This window comes from Eutrigla gurnardus (assembly GCF_963514095.1).
Source record: "Eutrigla gurnardus genome assembly, chromosome: 17".
Taxonomy (NCBI): Eukaryota; Metazoa; Chordata; class Actinopteri; order Perciformes; family Triglidae; genus Eutrigla; species Eutrigla gurnardus.
The window spans coordinates 12,177,264-12,199,169 of record NC_139928.1 but is presented as its reverse complement, the minus strand read 5'-3'; the positions used below and the strand labels follow the sequence as shown (position 1 = coordinate 12,199,169).

The 21,906-nt window shown below is 43.3% G+C and overlaps 1 protein-coding gene across 10 annotated transcripts; it reads right to left on the bottom strand.

The window, feature by feature from the left end:
- Positions 1-941: 941 nt before the first annotated feature.
- nfyc (nuclear transcription factor Y, gamma) lies at positions 942-21,895 on the bottom strand. Of its 10 annotated transcripts, none has more exons than XM_084032853.1 (11): positions 21,801-21,895; positions 10,367-10,476; positions 10,166-10,237; positions 8,766-8,879; positions 6,851-6,946; positions 5,658-5,834; positions 3,584-3,652; positions 3,004-3,171; positions 2,598-2,681; positions 2,430-2,486; positions 942-2,197 (listed from the first exon to the last, which is right to left on the bottom strand). In XM_084032853.1, exons 2-11 carry the CDS (start codon positions 10,463-10,465, stop codon positions 2,087-2,089), a joined length of 1,047 nt encoding a protein of 348 aa, XP_083888979.1. In that variant the 5' UTR covers positions 10,466-10,476; positions 21,801-21,895; the 3' UTR covers positions 942-2,086. The 10 variants fall into 10 exon arrangements, with proteins under 10 accessions (XP_083888979.1, XP_083888975.1, XP_083888983.1 ...); XM_084032849.1 differs by having other exon boundaries at positions 2,598-2,702; positions 3,022-3,171; XM_084032857.1 differs by having other exon boundaries at positions 2,598-2,702; positions 3,022-3,171; positions 3,611-3,652.
- Between the last annotated feature and the right edge of the window lie 11 nt (positions 21,896-21,906).

The window sequence follows — 21,906 nt, the reverse complement described above, 5'->3', positions numbered from 1 at the left end:
ATTAGTGCTGTTATTGTTCAGTGATTAAGTCGATTAAAAAAGGGCCCTCCGGCGTGACTAATGTTTGCTTGTGGCTTAGACTACCATGGTTTAACACCAGTTGTGTAGTATGAGTGCACGTAAAAACACTAAGGTGATACTTTTGAGCTTCACCTTTCAAGACAGACACAATGTGTCCTTGGTGTAAAGTCAGACATTATGAGCTCCTGCATCTCTCTTCCTACCTAATTTCCCATCCCACCATAAGTACTTCTTTCCTTTTAAGATTTAGGTTGGATAAGGAATGCAGCCTGATCTCGCATAAGCTGAGCAGTCTCCAGCCAAATAACTCGTGACTATTGTTAACCACTTGCCCTTTGTAGCACACCAAGCTTTTCCAGCACTCGAGGAGGGCAGTAGAAATACGATTAGTGGTGTTCATACAGTCTCATTTGGTTGCAGCGTGGGGCACATATTGATTGCATATTTTTGCTAGTGTCTATGCTTGCTAAACAATGCGCTTGGTGAAAACTTGTAACTTGTGTCCGGCAATAAATCAGGTGCATTAATGCAAGACATCAGTGGCATTTACAGTTTGTCAGATCAGTGCTGCCCTCCGATGGCCATTTGAGAAAACAGCCTCACACGAACACTGTTCAAACCACCAATAACTTCTTGTATCTATGTTTAAAATGACCCACGGACATTTAAAATACCCTTTTTAACCCATGAAGTTACTACAAAAGCAATAATTCAATTATATTCTGGGCTCTGGTGGTGAGTCGTCTACCTGGAAACAGAATGACTGGGATGGTTCAAGTCTTATCTCTTGGTGTGCTGCTGCATTTCTCTCCTGTCTGTCTACAGTCCACAATCTAGTAACATGCTTAATTCACCTAAAAATAAAAAAAAATAAAAAAAGGGTAGTACTCGAGGTCAGAAAAACACTATAAAAACATGACTCTTATGACAAGTTATGGTTTTTATTTCTCACAAACAAAGTTTGTTTACAAAAGGAACATCAAAAATAAAATTGTACCTATCTATTGCATGTCATGCTGGCAGTTGAACTACATGCAAAAACAACAATAACAAGAACATTGATAATAATCATTACTGTACAAAAACAATGGGGAAGATACAGGGCCAAACATATCAAAAAACAATTGTATTGGGGGAAAAAAAGAGTTCTGTGGGAAGGGTGTTCGTTGCTCAAGACAGAGTTGTGTGTTTGTATGTGAGACTTAAACCAGGGCACAAATTCCAAAACCACCCAGGTAGAGAGGGTTGTGTGAAACTGCATAAAGGCAGAGAAGAGCTTCCCTGCTCCAAAGATAGACACACAGAGTGAGAGAAAGGAACAACATGGAAGAGTAAAATGTACCCTCGTATACACAGTTAACCTATACAGTTTGAAGCCCCTTCAAACATAACGTCATGCTTCATCATCAATATGGAAAACAACACAAGAGAGAAACTACATGAAATCATTGAACCTTATAACCTCTTTGAAATCCCTTCGATTGACTTGAGAAAAAAAAAAAGTGACATCTGAGGTATATGGCTTCATTTCATCCATCGACTACATGGAAAACGATAAAGTGTATGATTCAGGAGGCGATGAATCCCATGGCTACCTTCAGCCACAGATATACCACGAGCATGTCATGTAGACAGAGATGCACGCTTTCCCCACATTCATTTCCAAATAAAGAGCAGAAACGGAGGCGCCAGGAATAAAGTCTGGACATGGAAGAACGGCCAAGTTGGTCTGTGGAGAGAATGGTTTCGGGGACTGTGGCAGTGGATGCATAACTTTCTACAAATGTGGGTGACAGAAGTACAAAAAGTCAACTGTGTGCATGAATTAAATTTAACATGTCATTTTAAGAGTCAATCCATGTCACTTTGTTTTGTATTTTTTGATCCAGTGTACTAAATTTATTACAAAGAGTGTTCCAAGATTCCAGGTCCCTCTTATACATGAGCAGTGCTTAAAATCGAAGTTTATGAAGTGTCCTTTTGTCGAATTTGGCGGCATCTCGTCGGCATCGCATGGGCTGGTATGCCTGTTGTGTGTGGGTGGAGAAAATGTTCCTGGTTGGGCTCATTCGGTGCTGACCTGTGCGTCAACTGTCTGGTTGGTGGACTGAATGAACATCGGTTGGGTCAGCTCCTGTCCTGCTGGCATCGTCACCTGCTGGATCTGATACAACTGCTGTAAAACAGAGAGACGAGAGAGACTGAAGGTCTGTCTGCAGTTGGATTTTGATGGGATGACATTTTACTACAGTTTATAATTTCTGTCTGTTTAGCTGCCTTTCTTGGCTGGTTGATTTAAGGTTAAATTCATTGCATTTTTCTTCAAGGGGGCCAAGTCAGGCGGTTGCATGCAGTAGTTCATAAGCCTGAAACAGTGAGCCATTGGGGACATTCATTGCATTTGTTACCTGTCCGTCCGTGAACTGGTTGAATTGCTGCCCTTGCTGTAAGTCTGCCTGTGTGATCTGTGAACAACACAATAAAGAGTTAAATCTAAGAAACAAATAAAGAATGGAAATGCTTTGATATTACATACTTTTATTTATAAATGCTGTTTTTGTTGCTAATGTGATTACCTGCTGGGTGTTGGCGAGAGTCTGAATCTGTCCTTGCACCACTTGTGCTCCAGACACAGGCTGGGCTAGACGGATGTATTGTAGCTGGCCCGTGTTTAGTTGCACCTACAATCAACCAACACAAGGGGGAGACAGAGTTGAGTTTTACACAAGGGTCATTCATACCCAGAGGTCACAGCCATTTTCCCAATCTGGATACAGCAATGCGAATCATTCACTTTCCTCTGGTGAATTGTTAACTTTGTAAAATGTGATGATTCCCATCAAACAGTGAAGGGTGGTTCATTCACTAGAACACCATGTTTGTTCAGTACTACGATGTAAAACATGCAGCAAACAGGCTACTTCAGTGATTTCATTGCTCTATCACTAAACCCTTCCCTAATTCACATCACTTCTTTTTCACCTTGAGGTTATTTCTTACCGGGATTTGCTGGATCTCTCCCGTATTGGTGATGATCTGCTGCATGACCTGCATAGTCTGGCCTTGGGCTTGAGCTGTCTGAGCTTGACCCTGGGCTTGGACAATTTGTACCTGTTGACCCTCACTCACCTGCATGGCCACAGGTGCACTCTGATGTGGAGAAAAGAAAGAGGAAAGTAAAAAGAGAGGTAACACATTACAGGCATGTAGTTTATGATTGAACAAAGAAAGAAGCAGGAAATCACTGACTTCAATGCAGTAAGAATTTAACCAGCAGCATGAAACGTATGTATTCTTACATTTTAAAAGTCAGTTAAAGATTATCAAGCAGGCACAAAAGATGTGGGGAGACGAGGTGACAATGCAGGTTTTGAGACCTCTCTCTGTCTCCTGTCATACTATCTAGGAGAGCCACCTGATCCGATGCTGTGGTCACCCCTACAGGCCTCAGTCACCCGAGCAGGAGGCGACAGTCACCTCCAGTACTGTGGCAACAAGTAGTGGCCTCTGGGTCTTTGTGTCACTAGTAAAGGTATTAACGCTCATATGCATGTGTGTTTACCGTGATGGGCGTGCCCTGTGACTGCACCTGTACTTGCTGTAACTGCTGCATGGTGGCACCTTGCAGCATCTGATGGCCCGACAGAATCGAATGAGAAAATGACAGAAAGACACAGTGAGAAAGCAGCATTTGCAAAAACTCAACATGGCATTTAATGACATGTTTATGAATGATAAAGTAACCGAGGTGTAATGTCAGAAATAGATTAAAAAAAAAAAACATTATCAGGAAGTCAATATTGCAGCTACTAAAGTACTGTTAAATGTAATTTTTTCAAGGGACTATGAGAGAGTTGGTGCCCCAAGAAAAGAAAATTGGTACAACAGTGACAACTAGTGACATTGAAAGCTCTGCACACAGATGCATAAATAAATGGTATGAATTGATTTTTTATTTCTACACTATTCTTCATCGACCAAATCTGTTGTACCAAACATGGCATGTGCCTAGTAGGTAGTGGCAAGCTAACCAGCTCTGTTTAAAACACTTATTATGTGCCAATCAAACCCTAACCATCAAGATTGATACGTATGATTGAGTTGGTAGACAACAAAACTGTTACCCTTCAAATTTGACGCAAAACCGGGGGAGACAACTTAAATTAGCAGGTTACAATGACGGAGAGGCTCAGATGAAGCTTCAATACAAACTTCAACAGACCAAATACCTTTTTTGGGAAGTAAAATTTTCAACTTTCACTTCCTTCAAGGCCAACCTTTTAAAGTGCTACCTTGTAAATAGCCTACAATGGAGTCTGCGTAAGGTGAGTGTAAGACTGTGACCTCCCTGCTTTCAGCGGGGACTGCAGCAGTAGCACTGCTAGTGAATCAGGCTAGGCCTAAACGAGTATGACAGCTCAGCTAAAGGCAGTCTGCTGAAGCAGCATGAAGCAGCACAGCCGCCGAGGAGCACGGCTACATGACATGCAGAGGCCAAGCTGGAGGGAGGGGGGGAGGGGGGTAGAGAGAGAGAGAGAGAGAGAGAGAGAGAGAGAGAGAGAGAGAGAGAGAGAGAGAGAGAGAGCTCAGCAGCAAAAGAAGGAGTGAGATAATTAGAAAGAGAGGCAACTGAAAGCTCTCCCTAACTATGCATGTTTGTTATCTTACTGACTGGTGGAAATGAGTGTGATGGGTGTGCCCTGTGACTGCACCTGCACTTGCTGTAACTGCTGAGTGGTGGCACCTTGCAGCATGTGATGGCGTCTGTGTGTCTGTGTGTGTGAGTTTGTGTGTGTGAGAAACAGTATGTGTGTACTAGGGACCATTAAGAAACTACTACAGTGTATTTTGGTCATTGTGGGTTTAAAAATAAAGTTATGGATCCAGGGGGAAATGGTAATATTAAGCGATTTTTATATGTTCAATATTTTCTGAGATTATAGTCATAGATTTATGAGAAAAAAACTGTTAAAAACTGTCACCATCTAGATTTTATTGTGTCTGAAGTAGTTATGATAAGGTTGACCTCCTGAAAGACACACATACTTGTATTCTTTCATGTGCTTTCTGGGTCCTTTCATGAATATAGTTATACTAACACAAATGTTATGAAAATATATTTGCATCAGTGCAAGTCATTTAAGTAAATAACAGGAAGAAGGAAATATTTGGTTGAGATCTGATGCTTCCTCTGCAGGGTTTAAGAGGGAGGGTGTGCATGTGTTTGTATAGTTATGTGACCTGGGTGTGTTCTGGGTTCAGTTATTCCTGCTGGTGGCTGAGTGGTTCAGCTACTGAAAGTGAGCGAAGACCAATATCAATAAAACCAGGTGTGTTGACCCGAGTAACAAGCTTTTTGCCGCATCTTTCCCAGGATGGGGTGGAGTTTAGAATGTGCTTAATCCTCCAGCTGCTACACACACACGCAATATCATTTTCGTGAAGTTCAGTGCAAGCTTCTTTAACTGGTCATTTGTGTTTCTGTGGGGGCAGTTAAGCTTCTTAGCTGTAGTGCTTCTCCACATCCCCCTTATTAGTGCCAAAGATTCTCTGTGTCAATTTAGTAGCTTCTTTTTTAAGTCTTTCATTAGTGGCAGACCCCATTATAAGCTCTTCAAACAAAGCGGTAGTAATACCTGTCCTTGCTGAGGCTGAGCGATGATGATCTGTCCAGGCTGGATGGTCGTGGCTGTTTGTGCACCAGGCTGCTGACCCTGTTGCGTGCCCTGCACCTGTACAGCTCCAGGCTGCTGGGCCAAAGTGAAGTAGTACTGCACCGGCTCTGCTGGCGCTACTGACTGACGCATCTCCTCCTGATGATGACACACAGACACACACACACACAACGAAAAAAGGCCTATCAGTCCATTACATCGCCATGAATTATTTTCGCAGATGTAATGGTAGAGGAGGGCAGGTGTGATAAATAACTGATGGGATGTGGCTGGGGAAGATGTAATGTAATCTGGACATAAGATCCATTTCGAGCTCCATACTGGTCAATACCAAAGACTGAAAGCCTGATGGCATCAGTCAAAACGATTTACACATAAAAACATCATATATTTGTGACTTTACAGTACTGTAAATATACTACTGTTACTGTGACGGTTCTTGGATTTATATGCGTTTGCTCCCTCTGTCCATCCTCTTCAATACTTTGCTGGCATGAACCCAGCTCAAACGACAACCACAAATGAAATTATACGTAAACAATGGCCTGTCTCATTCTGCTTCATAATTGACTAATGAGCAGGGCTTCATCTTGATGAGGTTTTTTCCACCACCAGAAGCGTAAACACCCTTCTCCCAGCTCCATGACAACACAGCTGAGAGTGTAGGATGTTTACATGCCTGGAGACAGTCTACTTGACAGCTAATTTAAATGTCTCACTCCACCATCTGGTATCCTACATTTGTATCCAGTACATCGGTATCTCACTTGAGCTAAACTTCAATGCAATGTGCCGTTTTCTGTAAGAGAAGGCAGTTGCGTTTCTCTTATTAAATTGGTGCTCTAGGTAGAGGACATATTCAAATACTTGATGAAGTTGAGTTATTAATTGTACACACTAGTGTCTTCGCTGGGATTGCGGTTGGCTGTCAGAGGCAATAAGATGCTGCAAACATCCGACTGAAAGCCCTCACGATCCAAACCCCAGCTTCCAGTCAAGGATGTTTACAGCACCTCCACGTTGCCAACACTGTAAAGGCACTTGAGATGAAGACCCTCTTTTTCCTGTGTTAACATTCATTTGGAATGCAAATAATATTACAATAAACCCTGAACCCTTTGGAGATATTTGCCCTGCAGGCTGTGATTTCCTACCTGTCGCTTGGGTGGCTTCAGGTCGTCCCGGGGCACGATGTCGATCAGGAAGTCAAACTGGTCAAACTTTGTTATTGCCATAGCAATGTCGTTCCTCTGTAAAAGATAACAGACACAGAGGGTCCAGTGATGACCTCAGACTATAATTATGCTAATTCAATATATGCAGTGACCTATATATAAACATGCTTCAAGACCTACGGTCAACACCCAAAATAGCCACACAAGAGGCTACTGTGGAATTGAAATACAGTTCCCAGTAGTGCCAGGTATTAGCTTTGATAAAAGAGTTCAAAGAAAGAGAGGATGAGTTTCTAGATGAATCTACTTACTATTTTGATAATTGATCATTTATTTGTTACTGTTAGACTTAAAAAAATGCTTGTTCCAGCTTTTAAAGTGGGTGAATTTATTGTTCAACGACAAAACAGTCAGTGAAGGAAAATGTATAAAAACAATCACCCGAGCATCACAATCATGTGTATGTATGTGTGTAAAAGAGCAGAAATGGCACTTTCCTGCCCTCGCAAGCAAATGCTCTGCTGCTATATGCCTTCCTATAACAACAGCAGTGCGCTGTCTCTGTGGAATTTTCCACAGGATATTGGCTGTCAAGACCCCCCATTGTGACCCTCCCTGCACTAGAGGCTATTTATAGCAGCTTGATTAATATCTGGTAACACCAGGTCACATCTACTCTTGTTCTATTGATGAGCGTTGCTATGGTGACCTCAATTGGCATGCCCTCTTCACAATAGGACTTGGGCCCTGTATGTGTGTGTATATATGCGAGCGTGTGCAAATGGATCTATTTAAAGCAGGGGTGGGGAACCTCAGGTACGGCCCGATAGACCTTTTGATAGGGCCTGCATGGCAATACATCAATACACAAAAAAGAAAATCATTTTTTATGATTATGATTATTATTTATGATCGTTTTGCACAATAAACAGACAGAAAAAGCATTCGCCTGAGTCCTCCTCAAATCTGCTACAATCACCTTTCATAATATAAAGACAATACAATTCAAAATGGCTAAAAACATGAAGTGAATGGTCATGATCTTGATGTTATTTCAATTAAGTTCAAGAGGCCATAATATGGTTATGTGTTCAATAATTTGGTATGGCCCCTGAGGGATGATATAAAAATCAAAATGGCCCGTGATCTGAAAAGGGTTCCCAGCCCCTGATTTAAAGCATGCAGTTTAAGTTCTTAGACCTGAGTTTCATGCTAAAAAAGGACTCCTTGACAGATAAGCCACGAGAACAAAAAAGTGAACACACTTCCAAAGTAGGTCTTCATTTTAAGACTCCTCCAACACCAACTACGATGAGAGTGATTACGCTGACTTCTTTCCCTGTCTGTCTTTCTACCTGCGTTGGCATACATACACATATCCGTGGGCTGCTAATCTCTCAGAGGTATGTGAATGGATAAAGTAGACTTAAGTGGGCTTTCATGTTCTGCTCCACCAGTTTCCCCACTTGACATCCAGGTGAGATTCTTGTCTGACTTTTCCATATGTTGCCATCAGCACTCTCACATTCTCTGCTCTACACCCCCCCCCCCTCATATAAGTCGAGGTTCCATCTTATTCAACTTTAGGACAGAAGAAGAGCAGGCAAAATGGCACCGCAGGGAAAAGTGGGTCAACAGCACCCGCCTGGCTTTGCTTTCAAAGTCAGTGGAGGGAGAAAGAACTGAACACAGGGATAGTCCTCAAGAGGATGTTGGTCTGGAGCCTCTGCATGTATAACATACAGACACAGACACCCATTGAATGACAACCCACAGAGAGTGAGACACCTATAACGTGGTCTGATTAATGTAAAACGTGTCATACAGGGAGGACATAAAGAATTAAAAAAAGAATGACAGTGACAGAGTTCATACGTCTCTGAGTGTTTCTTACCTGTAGCGTGCGTCTCTTGTTGTCCTCGGTGTGGATCCATGCTCTGAGGGTGAGCTCTGTGATGAAGATCTGAGCTGCTTTGGCAAACAGGACCGGAGCCTCTGCACTGATCATCTGCACAGACGAGAAGGAGTTACACATGCTGAAATACGACCACAGACCATTTTCAAAAAACTACTCAAACAGGACTATATTGCTAAGCAGGAGAACGTCATCATTATTCCCCGTCAATTGTAAAAAATTACTGGTCTGGTCACTGGAGTGGCAAATTACTTAGCTTAGCTCACACTCTACCTCTTCATGTTAAGTGGCACTGAACTCTCAAACCAAGACATTCGGTAATTGATAAAGTATATGGACATAAATGCAAAGGTTGAAAGTACAAGGTGGACTTTAATCATACCAAACGCTCACATGTACACGTGCCCTGAAAGCTGCTGTGTCAGGGCTGACAGAAGGGTCCTGTCTTCAGATATGTTACTGATCTCCTGATCTCATAACCACTTTAAGCTACAGCTTAACTAACGGGATAGTGCTCTTGGCACGACACATTCAAGCCAAACACACACACACATGTTCAAGGCTTTCTCTGTAGAGACCATGAACAGTCCTGGCTAATAATCTGGTGTAATGGGGGGTAAAATAATCACTCCTCATGTCCTAACTGTTGAGTAGAACTGAAAAATGTTGGGAGGTGGGTAGGTTGTGGACATATGCCCCTTGAACTACAGTACATCCTAAGCAGATCTGAGAGATTCACATTATTATCTTAAGTGATTGCTATCTGTTACAAGCTCAATAAAATTCAGATCACTGCCTTATTTTTACCCAATTGTTGTTTGAGATAAAGCACAATTTAAAGCAATGTAGAATGTGTTTTAAAAGTTAAATCTCTGCAATGTGGAGCCAAATTAAAGAACTAAAATCAGCTACGTTCAGCTACTTCATGGATACAATGCTATTGTTTCATACATTGGTATTAACAGCTTCTTGCTTAACAATCAGCTTTGTAATTCCAACACGTAGTGCTGTATGCACAGTGCCAATACGCTTTGATGTAAACCCATTTGATATAAATAATGAACTTCTTATCAACAGACACTGCTGAATGCATAAGAGCTGATAATATTGTTCCATTATAAAATAAGTCCAACAGGCACTTAGTGGTCTAGGACAACAGGTCACAAACCAAGAATTTAACAGGCATCAACTTAGAAAATGATCCATCCGGCTTTATGGTGTTTTTTCCATAATTGTATCTCTAAATTATTCAAAATTACCAGTACGCTAAATGTGAATATAAGGTGTTACCAATTCTAACCATAGCATGGAAATATCATGATCAAAGAATTCACAAAAGTATTTTCTAAAATAGTCGATTATTTAGGCTGTGCTCTTACCTTGACATCCTCATCCAACTTCATGATTTTTTTGATTCGAGCTAGAGGCAACTCCTGCACGCGGAAATCCTTCTGGAAATAATGGATGGGTGGTCAGTTAGAGATACGGAATTGAGCACAACCGAACGTTGTGCTTCAGTATTTACATGCATGTATGTTTGAAGAAACCATATTAACCACTGAAGCTTATTAATTGCGTACCACAGTCAGGTTCCTGATCTCCTCCATGACACGTGGCCAGAAGGACTGCAGGGTTTGCTGGGCATCGCTGCCCCCGGCTCCGAACGCATCTGCAGACATCCTCTACGTTTCTGTATCAAGCAATAACAGGGGAGGGGAGAGGAAGAAGCAAAAGGTTAATTATTAGAAAACAGAAAAACAAAGATATGATGGGATGATTCAGACAATCAAGACCAGTCATTTGCAAAGGGCACAAAAAACATGGTCAGACTACGCCAGGCCTGTCCTGAGCTCTTCTTGTGTGTCAGAACCACATCATGGCCTATTATTATAATACAGTGAAAACCTAAAAGAGAATAAAACTTCTATTTTAGCTTCTATTCTTGTCCTTGTGGGATGTTGACATGCCCAGGAACCCACCACCAGACTGGCTGCACACTCTCTGTTACGGATGGCTCACCTTTGGCACAGAGTTGCAGCTCCTCTGCAAACACAAGTCATGTCATGTGCAAGTCAAACCACTGCTGGTGACCCCACACACTGAGGACAATGCACAAGCCACACATCTAGCAGAAGCATGTGTGTGTCATAGGGAAACTATCTCCTGACGAAAACTGCATTTCCATTTTTTTAAATGGCTGCACATTGTGAACACACACAGACATAGGTTCACAAGCTGACCACGAGTTGTAAAATGAAACAAACCAACTGTTACACACATGCAATTAAAGCCAGTGCTTCTACAAGGGGTCTGACGGTTTGAAAGAGGATCCAGCAGGTTACTATGGCATGTCAGGAATCTGCTGGGGGAATATTGGCCTGCCTGTCAGAGCATGCAGAGCTCAGAGTGTCTGGAGTGCACCCCCCCCCCCCCCCCCCCACTCCTCAACCTCAGAGAAAAGATTTGCCAGAAGGGAGAAGCAAAAAAAAAAAAAAAAACACAGGGAGACATAACAAGAGATGAGTTTGTGTGGAGCTACTCAAGAGAGACGGGTGTGTCCAGTTCAGCATTAATCCAGCGCTAAGACAAAGTGCCACAGGCTTTAACAGGGGGAGGTAAGAGACAAACAGGGCCACAGTCAGACTGCTGTGCAAACTAGCTATGTGGGTCGAACAAGACAGTAAGAGGGAGACATGGCAGAACAAAGAAAAGAGAATGTTAGGCGAAGGGGGGGCGGGTGAGGTGGTCGCCTCTTCATCTTCTCTTTCTTTTCTCAGTCTGGGCCAACAAGCATGAATGGCTCCAGCTCTGGTCCAGCTGACAGACCAATACATAACAAAAGACAGCCTTTCAAGCACTCCATCTAGTGTCTACCCTGTTGCAGCGGGGTTGTAGGACATTGTTTTGACACGCAGTCCATGCCAGTGCCTGTATTCATACCAAGTGTAGTTAAATATTTTACACAGATAAATCACTAGTCTGGTATACATGTTTGATTTTTGACAGGAAAGATGTCTCTCTGCCAGTTGTGGGAGTTACGGTAAAATATAGAAGAGGCACTGCTGCATCCTGTTCTGTCATTCAGTTTTCAACAGAGAGTAGCCTAAATCAATGAGACAGAAAGGCAGCAGGGGGTGGCTTTATATAAATCAATCAGGCAGCTTGTAGCTATGGCATGCCAGGCTAGTGATTGCCCTTGACAATGTCTCCCCTTTTCTGTCTGACGCTCCAGTGTCCAGTTGCATTTCAAGGTTGATTGAAATCCTGCAGTCACTCGAACAATCCCAGCATTCCATGGGGCAGGAATGACTGATGGGAATTGTAGTTTTTCCTCCTCTGCCTGATGGGTAAACTGACCCCTACCAGGTCGTTCATGAGCTCCATGGCCATGCAAATAGGGTAAAAAAAAAAAGAGAGAGAGAAAAAAAGGAAGGGTTTTCCGGCTAAATAGCATCTTACCCACCGTATCAGCACTTAATCTTGTGATAACTTTGAACAAGACAGCCTTGTGCATCTGTTTACTAACGTCTGCTTTCTCTCTGATTGTTTGGTTCTCCCAAACTGGTAGCCTGATAAGAAACAATAATTATTCACTTAGCAGTTACAGACAACCATCAGGCTAATTACCATAGTAACAACACTGTGGCCCGGTGGAAACAGAGGAGGATAGGAGTTAAAATAGCAAATGATTCACTTGATAGGAAAGTAAAACATACACAGGCCAGCCCGGCTCGCACACATATTACACTTCTCTTTAACTTCTGACTTTTCTTTTAAAAACACTTGTGGAGAGGGAGAGAGAGAGCTGTTATTAAATCACACATACACCCCAACCCCCTCTCTCTGACCCTTTGACCTTCAATCTTAATACACAGTATATACACTAACCAGGGTAGCAGGAGGAAGGAGTGGGGGAGGGGGGGAGTCAATATGTGAGAAGTAATGAGAAAGTAACTGTGACAAGAGGTATGCTGAAGCGTGTGAAGGAGGAAAAAGACACAGAACAACAATAAGGTGAATAAGAATGAAAGCGTTAAGCATCAACATGACTTTTAGGTTACTCTTCCAGCCAGTTATGTGTGCAGAACACCAATATTACCATATTTCCCAAGGCTAAGCATCAATGGAAAGTTTGTGTGAGAGCCCACTGATGTCTGACACACACATGCTTCTGCTGACTTCTGTAACACCTTCTATGGTCTGGGTCTATTCCAGACAAACAAGCAGAATGCTAATACATTTCTATTTTATAAAAGTTGTTAAGGGTCTGGAGGTTCATAGCAGACAACGAAAGAAAGCCAGTGTCAAGATTGCTCATTTTATCTGCAGAGTACAATTTGCTTCCGTATTTCAGGTTTCGAATCTATAAGCTTTGGAGCACTCCTTAAATGGAAATCTGTATGAAAGAATTTGTTAAAGCTTGTTAGTTCGGTCCACTTCTTCACACTTGGGGTCAGCATTGTAAGTACGAGGGTTTTTACTTTAATGTGAGCTTGTTATTCTCGATAATACGGTGTATCACTCTGTTGTAATGAAGCCAACGGGCATTTCTGCTGTGTTGTTATAAGCTGCTACTGTATGCTATATTAGGGGACATTGTGCTGTTTTGTGCTGGGCATCTCTCATCTTCCCTGCGGCTCTGTTGTCCTTCATCAGGTCATTGAGACACAGAGATGCCGGTGTTGGGTTTCCTACCAACTCTGCTGTGTGTGTGTGTGTGTGTGTGTGTGTGTGTGTGTGTGTGTGTGTGTGTGTGTGTGTGTGTGTGTGTGTGTGTGTGTGTGTGTGTGTGTGCCTTTGAGGACAAATGTGATGTCTGTGCTTGGTCGACAACGCAGCAACTTGCTCTTACTCCTTCAGCGGCTCTACATCTCTCTTCCTGTCTCTTCTCCAGTACTTCTCATCGCTCTCTGTCACTCTTGGGAGTGCGTTTCTCTCTTGCTCCATCTTACTTTCACCTGATCCCCAACTTCTCAGAGAAAGTCAATGCTGCTGCCGCTCCGCTTGCTGCAGCTGAATCAGCGCTAATGTTCTTCTGCCAGCCCAGTCCTTCATCTCTCCGTCTCATCTCCCTCCCCTCTCCCTCTTTAACTGGCACGTCACATCAAGTGGCCACTCACAGCGGCGTCAGCGACTCGCTGCAACTCTGACATCACACCACTTTACATGAGGGTTCAATTCCTTTCCAAATAAACCTGATAGTAACGTAGACAGAAGACTGGAAAAAAACATCAAGATATTATCACCTTGCCTCACGCCTTTTCATTTGCTATTTAAGACTAGTAAAAGAGCAAGGTAATGGCGTTCTCAGCATCAAACTCAGACATCAAACAAAGGAATTGTTGTAAAAAAAAAGGGGTAAGTACAGTTGAGCAAATCATTTCAGTGGTCTTTGGTTAAGCTGAAGTGTTCTGCAGTTAACTGGCCCCTTAATGACCTCAGAGTTGGTGTAAATTGAGCTTAATATTGCTGAGTATAGTTCATAGCTAATGAGGCATGGCAGTTTAGGACAAACTGAAGGCCTATTTGAGGCAGACTGAGGGCACATTTGAGGCAGCAGAGTGAACTTTTCCCTGAGGTGTTTCAGTACATCTCAGTCTCACAGAAATAGCCACGACCCGCTAATAGTCATATTACATAGTGGTGCACATGCAATTTGCTAAAATGACACGTATTTCTTCTAACTGAAACTGTCAGAGATAGTGACGTTGTATTAAACAGTTAGAAAGACTACTTATGGTGGGTGGAACGGGAGTAGGATGAGTCAAACAAACAAAAGACTTTCAACCACGAGGCCGCAAGGTAGCATGTCCAAAAGTGTTGTTGCAAAGTATTTGTGATGTTTTTCCTAAATCTAACAAAGGGTGTTTGCGGCTCAAGCCTCACACTCATTTGTCACTCACTCCTAAATTTACCACTATATTTTAAGCTAAACCATGTTTTTCCGACAGTGCACTGTTTTCGTGGTGCCGACACGTCATTTTAACACAAGTCCACCATCACTTAATGCGTTGCGAAGAGGTCATGACTATTTAATGTACTTTGGCGGGATCGGGTTGTTCAGCATCACATTGTCATTGTGTTGAAGAAGAACTCATCTCATCCCAAATCTTTCCCTAAAGCAGAGCTGACACATAAGCAGATGTGCACTCAGAGGACCTGACCCACAGAAATAAAGGGGCATATAATGTACCAAATTAATATGTAAATGAGTGGCAACTTTTATTATCAATAAGTGCAAAGTTAGGTCAGGGGAAATTTATCTCACAGCCCAGGGAAATATGTCTACTTGATTATATTAAATCTAATCTCGGATTTAAAAAAATGCATTTTCAATAAAACTTGTTTGGATAGAAGATGGATTGAGACAATTTAAGATAAATTGTGTTGACAAATGATAGGAGGAGGGGAGGGGACGACAAAGAGGAAAGGCTATTTCTTATCCACTGTGACCTTAAAGCAACTATAGACACGTTTACTCTTTATGGTTGCAAACAGTAAAACATCAGGCTGAACAAAGAGAAAACATGGTGTTAAATAGTACCAACTATAGCAATTGGCCTTTCTGCAGGAAGGTCACAAAAGTTTAAGTGTGCTAGGTTTTAACTGGACTCATAAGCAGAAAAACAAATGCAACTCAGGTTACACAACATACGTTCCCATAAACCAGGATATATCATTGGACCACTTTAGACTCTTTACTTAATGTTTAAGATTCATTATGTCAGTTTTATTCTGATTTACTTTAGCTGAAAAGACAGAATAAATACAGCCTCGGTAACAAATGTCATACTGACAAACATTCGTTTTAAATGACGGCCATACATCAAAAGGGTTACAAATCCTGAACTATTACAGCATTCACCTGGATAAAAGAAACAAACTGGCACGGTTACAGCATGCAGGGTAAATGATCTACTCAGGTAAAACAAAAAAACAAAAAGTTCCCAGCCAGGAATTAAAGATTAACTACCGGGACATGCATTTTCACAGACGTTGTTGCAAACGTTTTGCGTTTAAAAACAAGAACTGACAGAGTTATAATGGCAGACTTGCTCCCTGTGACCTGCAATGCAACATCACTTGGCATGGCCGGACCAAACCAGCCAACCAAACAGGCCTGCAAACTTTGCCCTTGGTTCTGCTTCAAGCCAACTCCAGGAAGTGCTAGTCACTGATCTCCCAAGGTCATTCAACAGAGGAGAGAGAAACCAAAGAGGGAGGAGGGAGTGAGGGAGAGAGAGAGGAAGAGAGAGAGAGAGAGATGAAAGCGAAAAGGGAAAGGGAGGGAGAGGGGGAGGGTAAAAAAAGGACAGGTTTTTCAACTTTCACTGCAGCACTTAAGTGACCCCAGTGGTTCAGGCTGCGTACTTTCTAAGAAGCTTAATGAAAGCACGATATACTGTACATGTAAGCTATGTTCAATATGTCCGTTTGGCTTCTGCTTCCTCTCATCTCCCTCTACATGTTTCCTTCTCAATGCTGACAGAGAGACTGCGGGAGGCAATCTCACATTCCTGTGACCTTCATCCAATGCTAGGCCCAGTCTCTGGCGTCAAAGGAGGCAGGGCTAAAGCTACCTGCATATTAAATGCTGGAACACAGCTGACTCCCCCTGGCTGCCCACACCGTCTTTAGTGACAGTGTACACATGTAAAAGCACAAGGGGCAAGGGCAAAAGAGCGAATGCACGGCGGTAGTGGTCACCTTAGTGATAAGCTGAAAGGCCTAGCAATGATTAAGTGGTTTGCGCGTTACGTTTACTTTTCACTTCCCCCGGTGTGCCTATGGCATGGTATGGGGCACAAATATTCAAATCTCACACAGACAGCAGCCAACCCAGGGATTTGGCAGCAATAGCTTCAACTTAAAAGTTATTTTTAGTCCCACTCTCTCAATCGCTCGCCCGCTCCCTCTCTCTCTCTTTCCCCATTGGGACTATGTTTTGTCAAAGGCACCAATGGAAACTTTCAATTAGGGAACAGGGGAGGAGTGAGAAAGGCAGTCAGAGAGGCAAGGGAGAGAAGAGGCGCCCTCCAAAGATTCCATCACAACAGATCAGATCAAACTATTACCCTCTTCCGTCCATGAAGCTGACAGGCTGACAGTCTGTCCCATCTGGACGTCTGGCACTGTCGGGACGGGGGCCTGGGGGGTCCTGGGGTCACTGCAACCAGCTGTACCTCCACCCCTGGGGACCCGTGACACCAACAGCGACAACACTGAAAGATATGCTCTCAGAGTTCTCCATATACTACAAATCTCCTTCAAACATGGATGCGATCTTTGCCTCCAAGCTCTGCATCACTGTCTAGTGTGCTAGCGTGCAAAAAAAGATGTCAGGGGTAATTTAAAAAAAAAAAAAAAAAAAAAAACTGGGCCCAGACCGGCACCATGAGGCACTGCAGCCACAGGCCCCGAAGACCGTAACACCAGCAAGACAGTGAAGAACATCTGAGCACAGTGTCGGAGTCTGGCAGCTATGCACTTACATGCGGTCAACAACAGTGGGTAAGTGTTGACGTGTGTGTGTGTGTGTGTGTGCGCTCATGGTGGTCCAAAGTCAAAACTAGTGACAGCCAAAGGCCGACAGACTTCTCTCTACATTCTTACTTAAAAAATGTTTTAAAAAAAATACAAGAAACATGCAAGATAGACAACAATCATAGTTTTTTTTCAATCTTTTTTTTTCCACAGTCCATTCAGTGACAAGTGAAGGACATGCAGGAGACACACACGCACACACACACACGGGACAGGAAAGGGAGGGGGATTGAGGACGGCTGTAGAGGACAGACAGTGTCTCATCACTGCAGAGCATGATGGAGAGAGAGACATCAGAAGGTGAACAGAGGTGAACAATGTATTCAGAAGCTCAAAGCCAAAACCAACTTGACAGATCTTCTCTCAATGTGTGTGTGTGTGTTTTCAGCAGTCAGACTTACCCCTGTGCCCTTCATGTTGAATAGTCTGCCCTGCCGGAGCACAGCAGAATAGAGGGGAAACAGATAGCCCTGTTCAAGTCTCCTTGAAAGCGGCAGCAGGAAGAAGAGGCACAGAGGTTGACAGAAAAACTCTCTCAAGCTCCTTCACTTCCTCCAGACCCTGATCGTATCACCAGACAAAAGGCACTCTGGCTCCACTGGACGGCTCTAAAAAAGGCTCTCAGGCTGGACAGAGAAGAGCAAGCCCCCCTTCTTCTACCCCTCCCCCTTCTCTCTTCCACTCTCCCTTTACACATTGCCCCGTCTCCTTCAGAAGCCCCTGCAACGTCCTCCTGCTGAAACATACAGCCCCGTCAATCCTGGTTCTCTTCTGACCAAGTCCCCTCAACTCACTGACCTTCTCTCTCTCTCTCTTTCCTTTTCACTCTCACCCCTCTCCCTCTCTAGCCGCTGACCCGTGCGTTTGTCTTTGAGCTGACCCCTGGCCCAGCGCAAAGAAGAGAGGGCGAGAGGGAATAGAAAGCCAGCACAGCAGCAGTCAACAGCAGGCAAACAGTACAGCAGCACTCCTAACTCACAGACAAAAATTTCTATCCTCCTTCCCCTTTAACATTCAAGCGTAATCAATCTAGCATGCTATATGATACTCAAACCCCACCTCCCACCTAGCTCCCACCTCACTCTGGCACTTTCAACCAATGAGAAGACAGGGTCCTATCACACCATTGGACACTGCACACACCACTCAGCTCTGACATGTCCCACACTCCTCCCCTTTCCTCTGTCCAACCCCCTTTCACCGACAGCCAACTTCCTGCTCTAAGTTACCTTGAGCTGCAGGATAGGGGTCAGGGAAAAGAAAAGAGGAAGAGAGAGTGGAGAAGAGAATAGGTGAAAAGGAGCAAATAAAGTTGCGGAAAGCTCTTCAGGGAGTGTGTGAGGGTGTGCTGGTGGTGGCTTGCCTCGGCATTGTTTGTCCTCGGGCAGTCGCTGCCTCTCCTGCTGCTGGACGGATGAGAAAGGTTCCACGGGCTGCTCTCTGACAACTGCTCTCTGCTTATTTACAATGTCAAACTAAATGTCTCCCTCTGCCCCGCCTCCTCTGTGCCGCTACAGGCTGACAGCACAGTGATGCAGGCAGGCACGGTGGCCCTCACTGGCTAAGACAAGTGCCAGAATGGATGCCGCATGTTGCATCCACATGATTTAAAGTACAAAAGCATACGAGGCAGACTCTCTGTCTCATACGTGTGCACAGGTATACACTCACACACACGCACACACACACACACTTTGTCCTTGCTTCCTCATTTATCCTACCGCACCGTCACACACCACAAACATCCTCTAACCAGCATACATTTTATGTAGTCATGCATAATATACCATGCCATCATTATTTACACAAATTATCATTTAAAGGCACTATGTCACTATTCACTTAGAATATAAATTGACTCATTAAAACATTAAGTTATAAAACAACTTAATGCAACTAAAACATTACTCCAATGATCTAACTCTAATTATGGTGTCAATCAAATTTATACCAAAAACGAATTACAGCAAAAACATTGAGCCTTTGTGAAGAACAATCAGCTGACTGATGAGCAGCTGCGAAAGAGGAGGGAAAAGGGAGTGCATTTGATTCTCGTTCTATTTGTGTATAAACAAGACTAAGATATGGGTGAAAGTCTGTAAACAGAGACATTGTTGTCTTGACCCCAAAAAACTACACTTACAGCAACTTCCACAATTAAAACGTCATCAAAAAAACACTTCGGCAATGTCATACAATGCCCTTCTTGTTAACTCGCCACTGCTTATGTGCATAGTTTCTTCAGTAACCTTTACTTTAGAGCAATAAAGCACGACACCGCTGCTCATTTGCACAACTCATTGTGTTTAATGCACCATAGACTGCATCGGTAATTCCACATCAACTATGCAAACTCATTTAGACACAGAAAGCTTAGACGATAGTGTCGAGAAGTGACAGAAAGCAAAGGTGTCACGACCACAGTGCCTTTAACTGGTAACTTGTGCAAAGGATGGTGGTGTGACCTGAAGCTTTATGCTGCATATTACTGCAAATCCTGACTGTAGTGAGGAACACAACAAGCTTAAGAGAGAGAGAGAGAGAGAGAGAGAGAGAAAACCTGCCCCATCAATGAAAAACCCAGAGGGGGAGGGGAACCGGAAGGATGGAGAAGGACGGAGAGGAGAGTTATTACAGGATGGGAGGGGTAGAACAAGTGGAGAGGGCGAGAGAACAAGATAGAGACTCAAGAGAAACAACGCTAAATGTTCCCTTTTCTATTTTTGTGAGGAGCATGGGGACCAAAGCAGGTACTACAGCCGCCTAGTTAATGATTAGAGCAGAGCTGCACAAAGAACAATCTCCTCAGTCGTACTCTCTGTAGATGTATGCCGGCTACCCAAAATGCCTCAGCAATAACACCTGGCAAGGTCACTGTACAAATGAGACCTTCCCATGACCTGTGCTGCCCGCAGCAGGGACATGTTTGCTCTCACTGACGCTGTTTAGAGATAAACATACACCAGTCAGACTCTTGGTTTAATAAACACACAGCACCCTCAGGGTAGCCGGGACAAGTCATGCATTCACCCAAACAATTGCAAAAACACATGCAGATCTGCATGAATAAGTACGTTGGCTGACTAATGTGCACACGGGTTACTCAAATTAAGTTCTCTAAAGTATGACAGACCATCCAGTTGTTTTAATTATAACGTGATTCCTGACTGCACAGAGAAAAACACTCAACATAAATATAACTATAGATGAATAAGGTTGCAAAACTGTACACAGCATGTATCTTCACTGCTAACAATGGATAGGAAATGCTGAGGCACCTTTCAAATTCCTATATTCACTGGGGATATAGCAGAGAGACGGCATTGTTGTCTAGATCTTTAATGTCAAATAAGCCCATTTCTGATAGGCTAACGGCATTTATTTGCTTATCATTGATGGAAGGTCGAATTAAACACAAGGGCAGCTTAATGTTGTATGATGTTGGCGTTTTAAAAGTGTGGCTTAAAATGAAGCCATTATAATAATAGGTATGCACTTTACGTCTTTTACTGACCCGAGTGAGGAAACAAAGACGCACTTAATTTTTGCATATAGATAGCACTATGCATTTACACTGGCAGTGGGGCAACTTTGCTCTTTAACGCGTTAACCGTTAAAATTATGTTACACTTTAACTAGGTCGACACGATTTACTTATGAGCCAGTTTGGGACGAACAAAGCGGCTAACGGGAGACAGCGACCAATGCCACATCCCACGGTGTCAGACGGCGACCAGTATTTAATTTTCAGTAAGACTATGGTCGCTAAAATAAACTAGACTACGGTGTGTGATGTACACTGTGGTGCCATCGGTCGCTAAAACACTTAGGACATAAACCCTCGACAAACATTTAGCACTGTTAGCTTACGTTATGATAAAGTCCCCGTTGACCGTGACTACATGCTAACGTTAGTGAAGTTAATGTTAGCTTGTCGGAGATTGGTGACTGTTTTACTGCATAGGTGGTCACCTATGCGCGATGTGTGTGATTTTAATCACCGCTGGATAACGAGTCTTGTCACCAAGCCGAAGTTTGCAAGGCTTTCCAACGCTAGGAAGAAGCAGCCTAACCAATAAAGACAACGTTTGGATCTGTCCTTCAGACCAATCAAACCTCGGACTAGATTCCACCAATCAAGGTTTTTAGGGCTAAGTTCGTTCTGCAACTGACGCCATTCGGGCTCCAGTAGAAATGGCCAGTCCGTCTGACTACCACTCATACGAGAGCCAACATGGTGGATACAAAACACTAGTTTCCTGACCGCCCGTGATCCCTTCAGCGGGCCACCAATAAGCGCCTCAGAGAGCGGGGAGGGAAATGGCGCCTATGTTCATCTTCCAAAACAATCGTCTATTGGTCAAGAACAGCAAATGAAAAGAAGCGAAGTAATTGCTCGTACTTCAACCCAACACGGGTTGCTCTCTTGTAAACGGTCTACACACGAACGGATTTTAATTTCTTACTCACTTTGTTTTACGGGTTCGAAGTGAAGTCCGGCTCAGCGTATTATTTATTTTATTTAACTAGCAAGGGGGAACAAGATGGCTGCTATTCGAACCGGATAGAGTTGTAT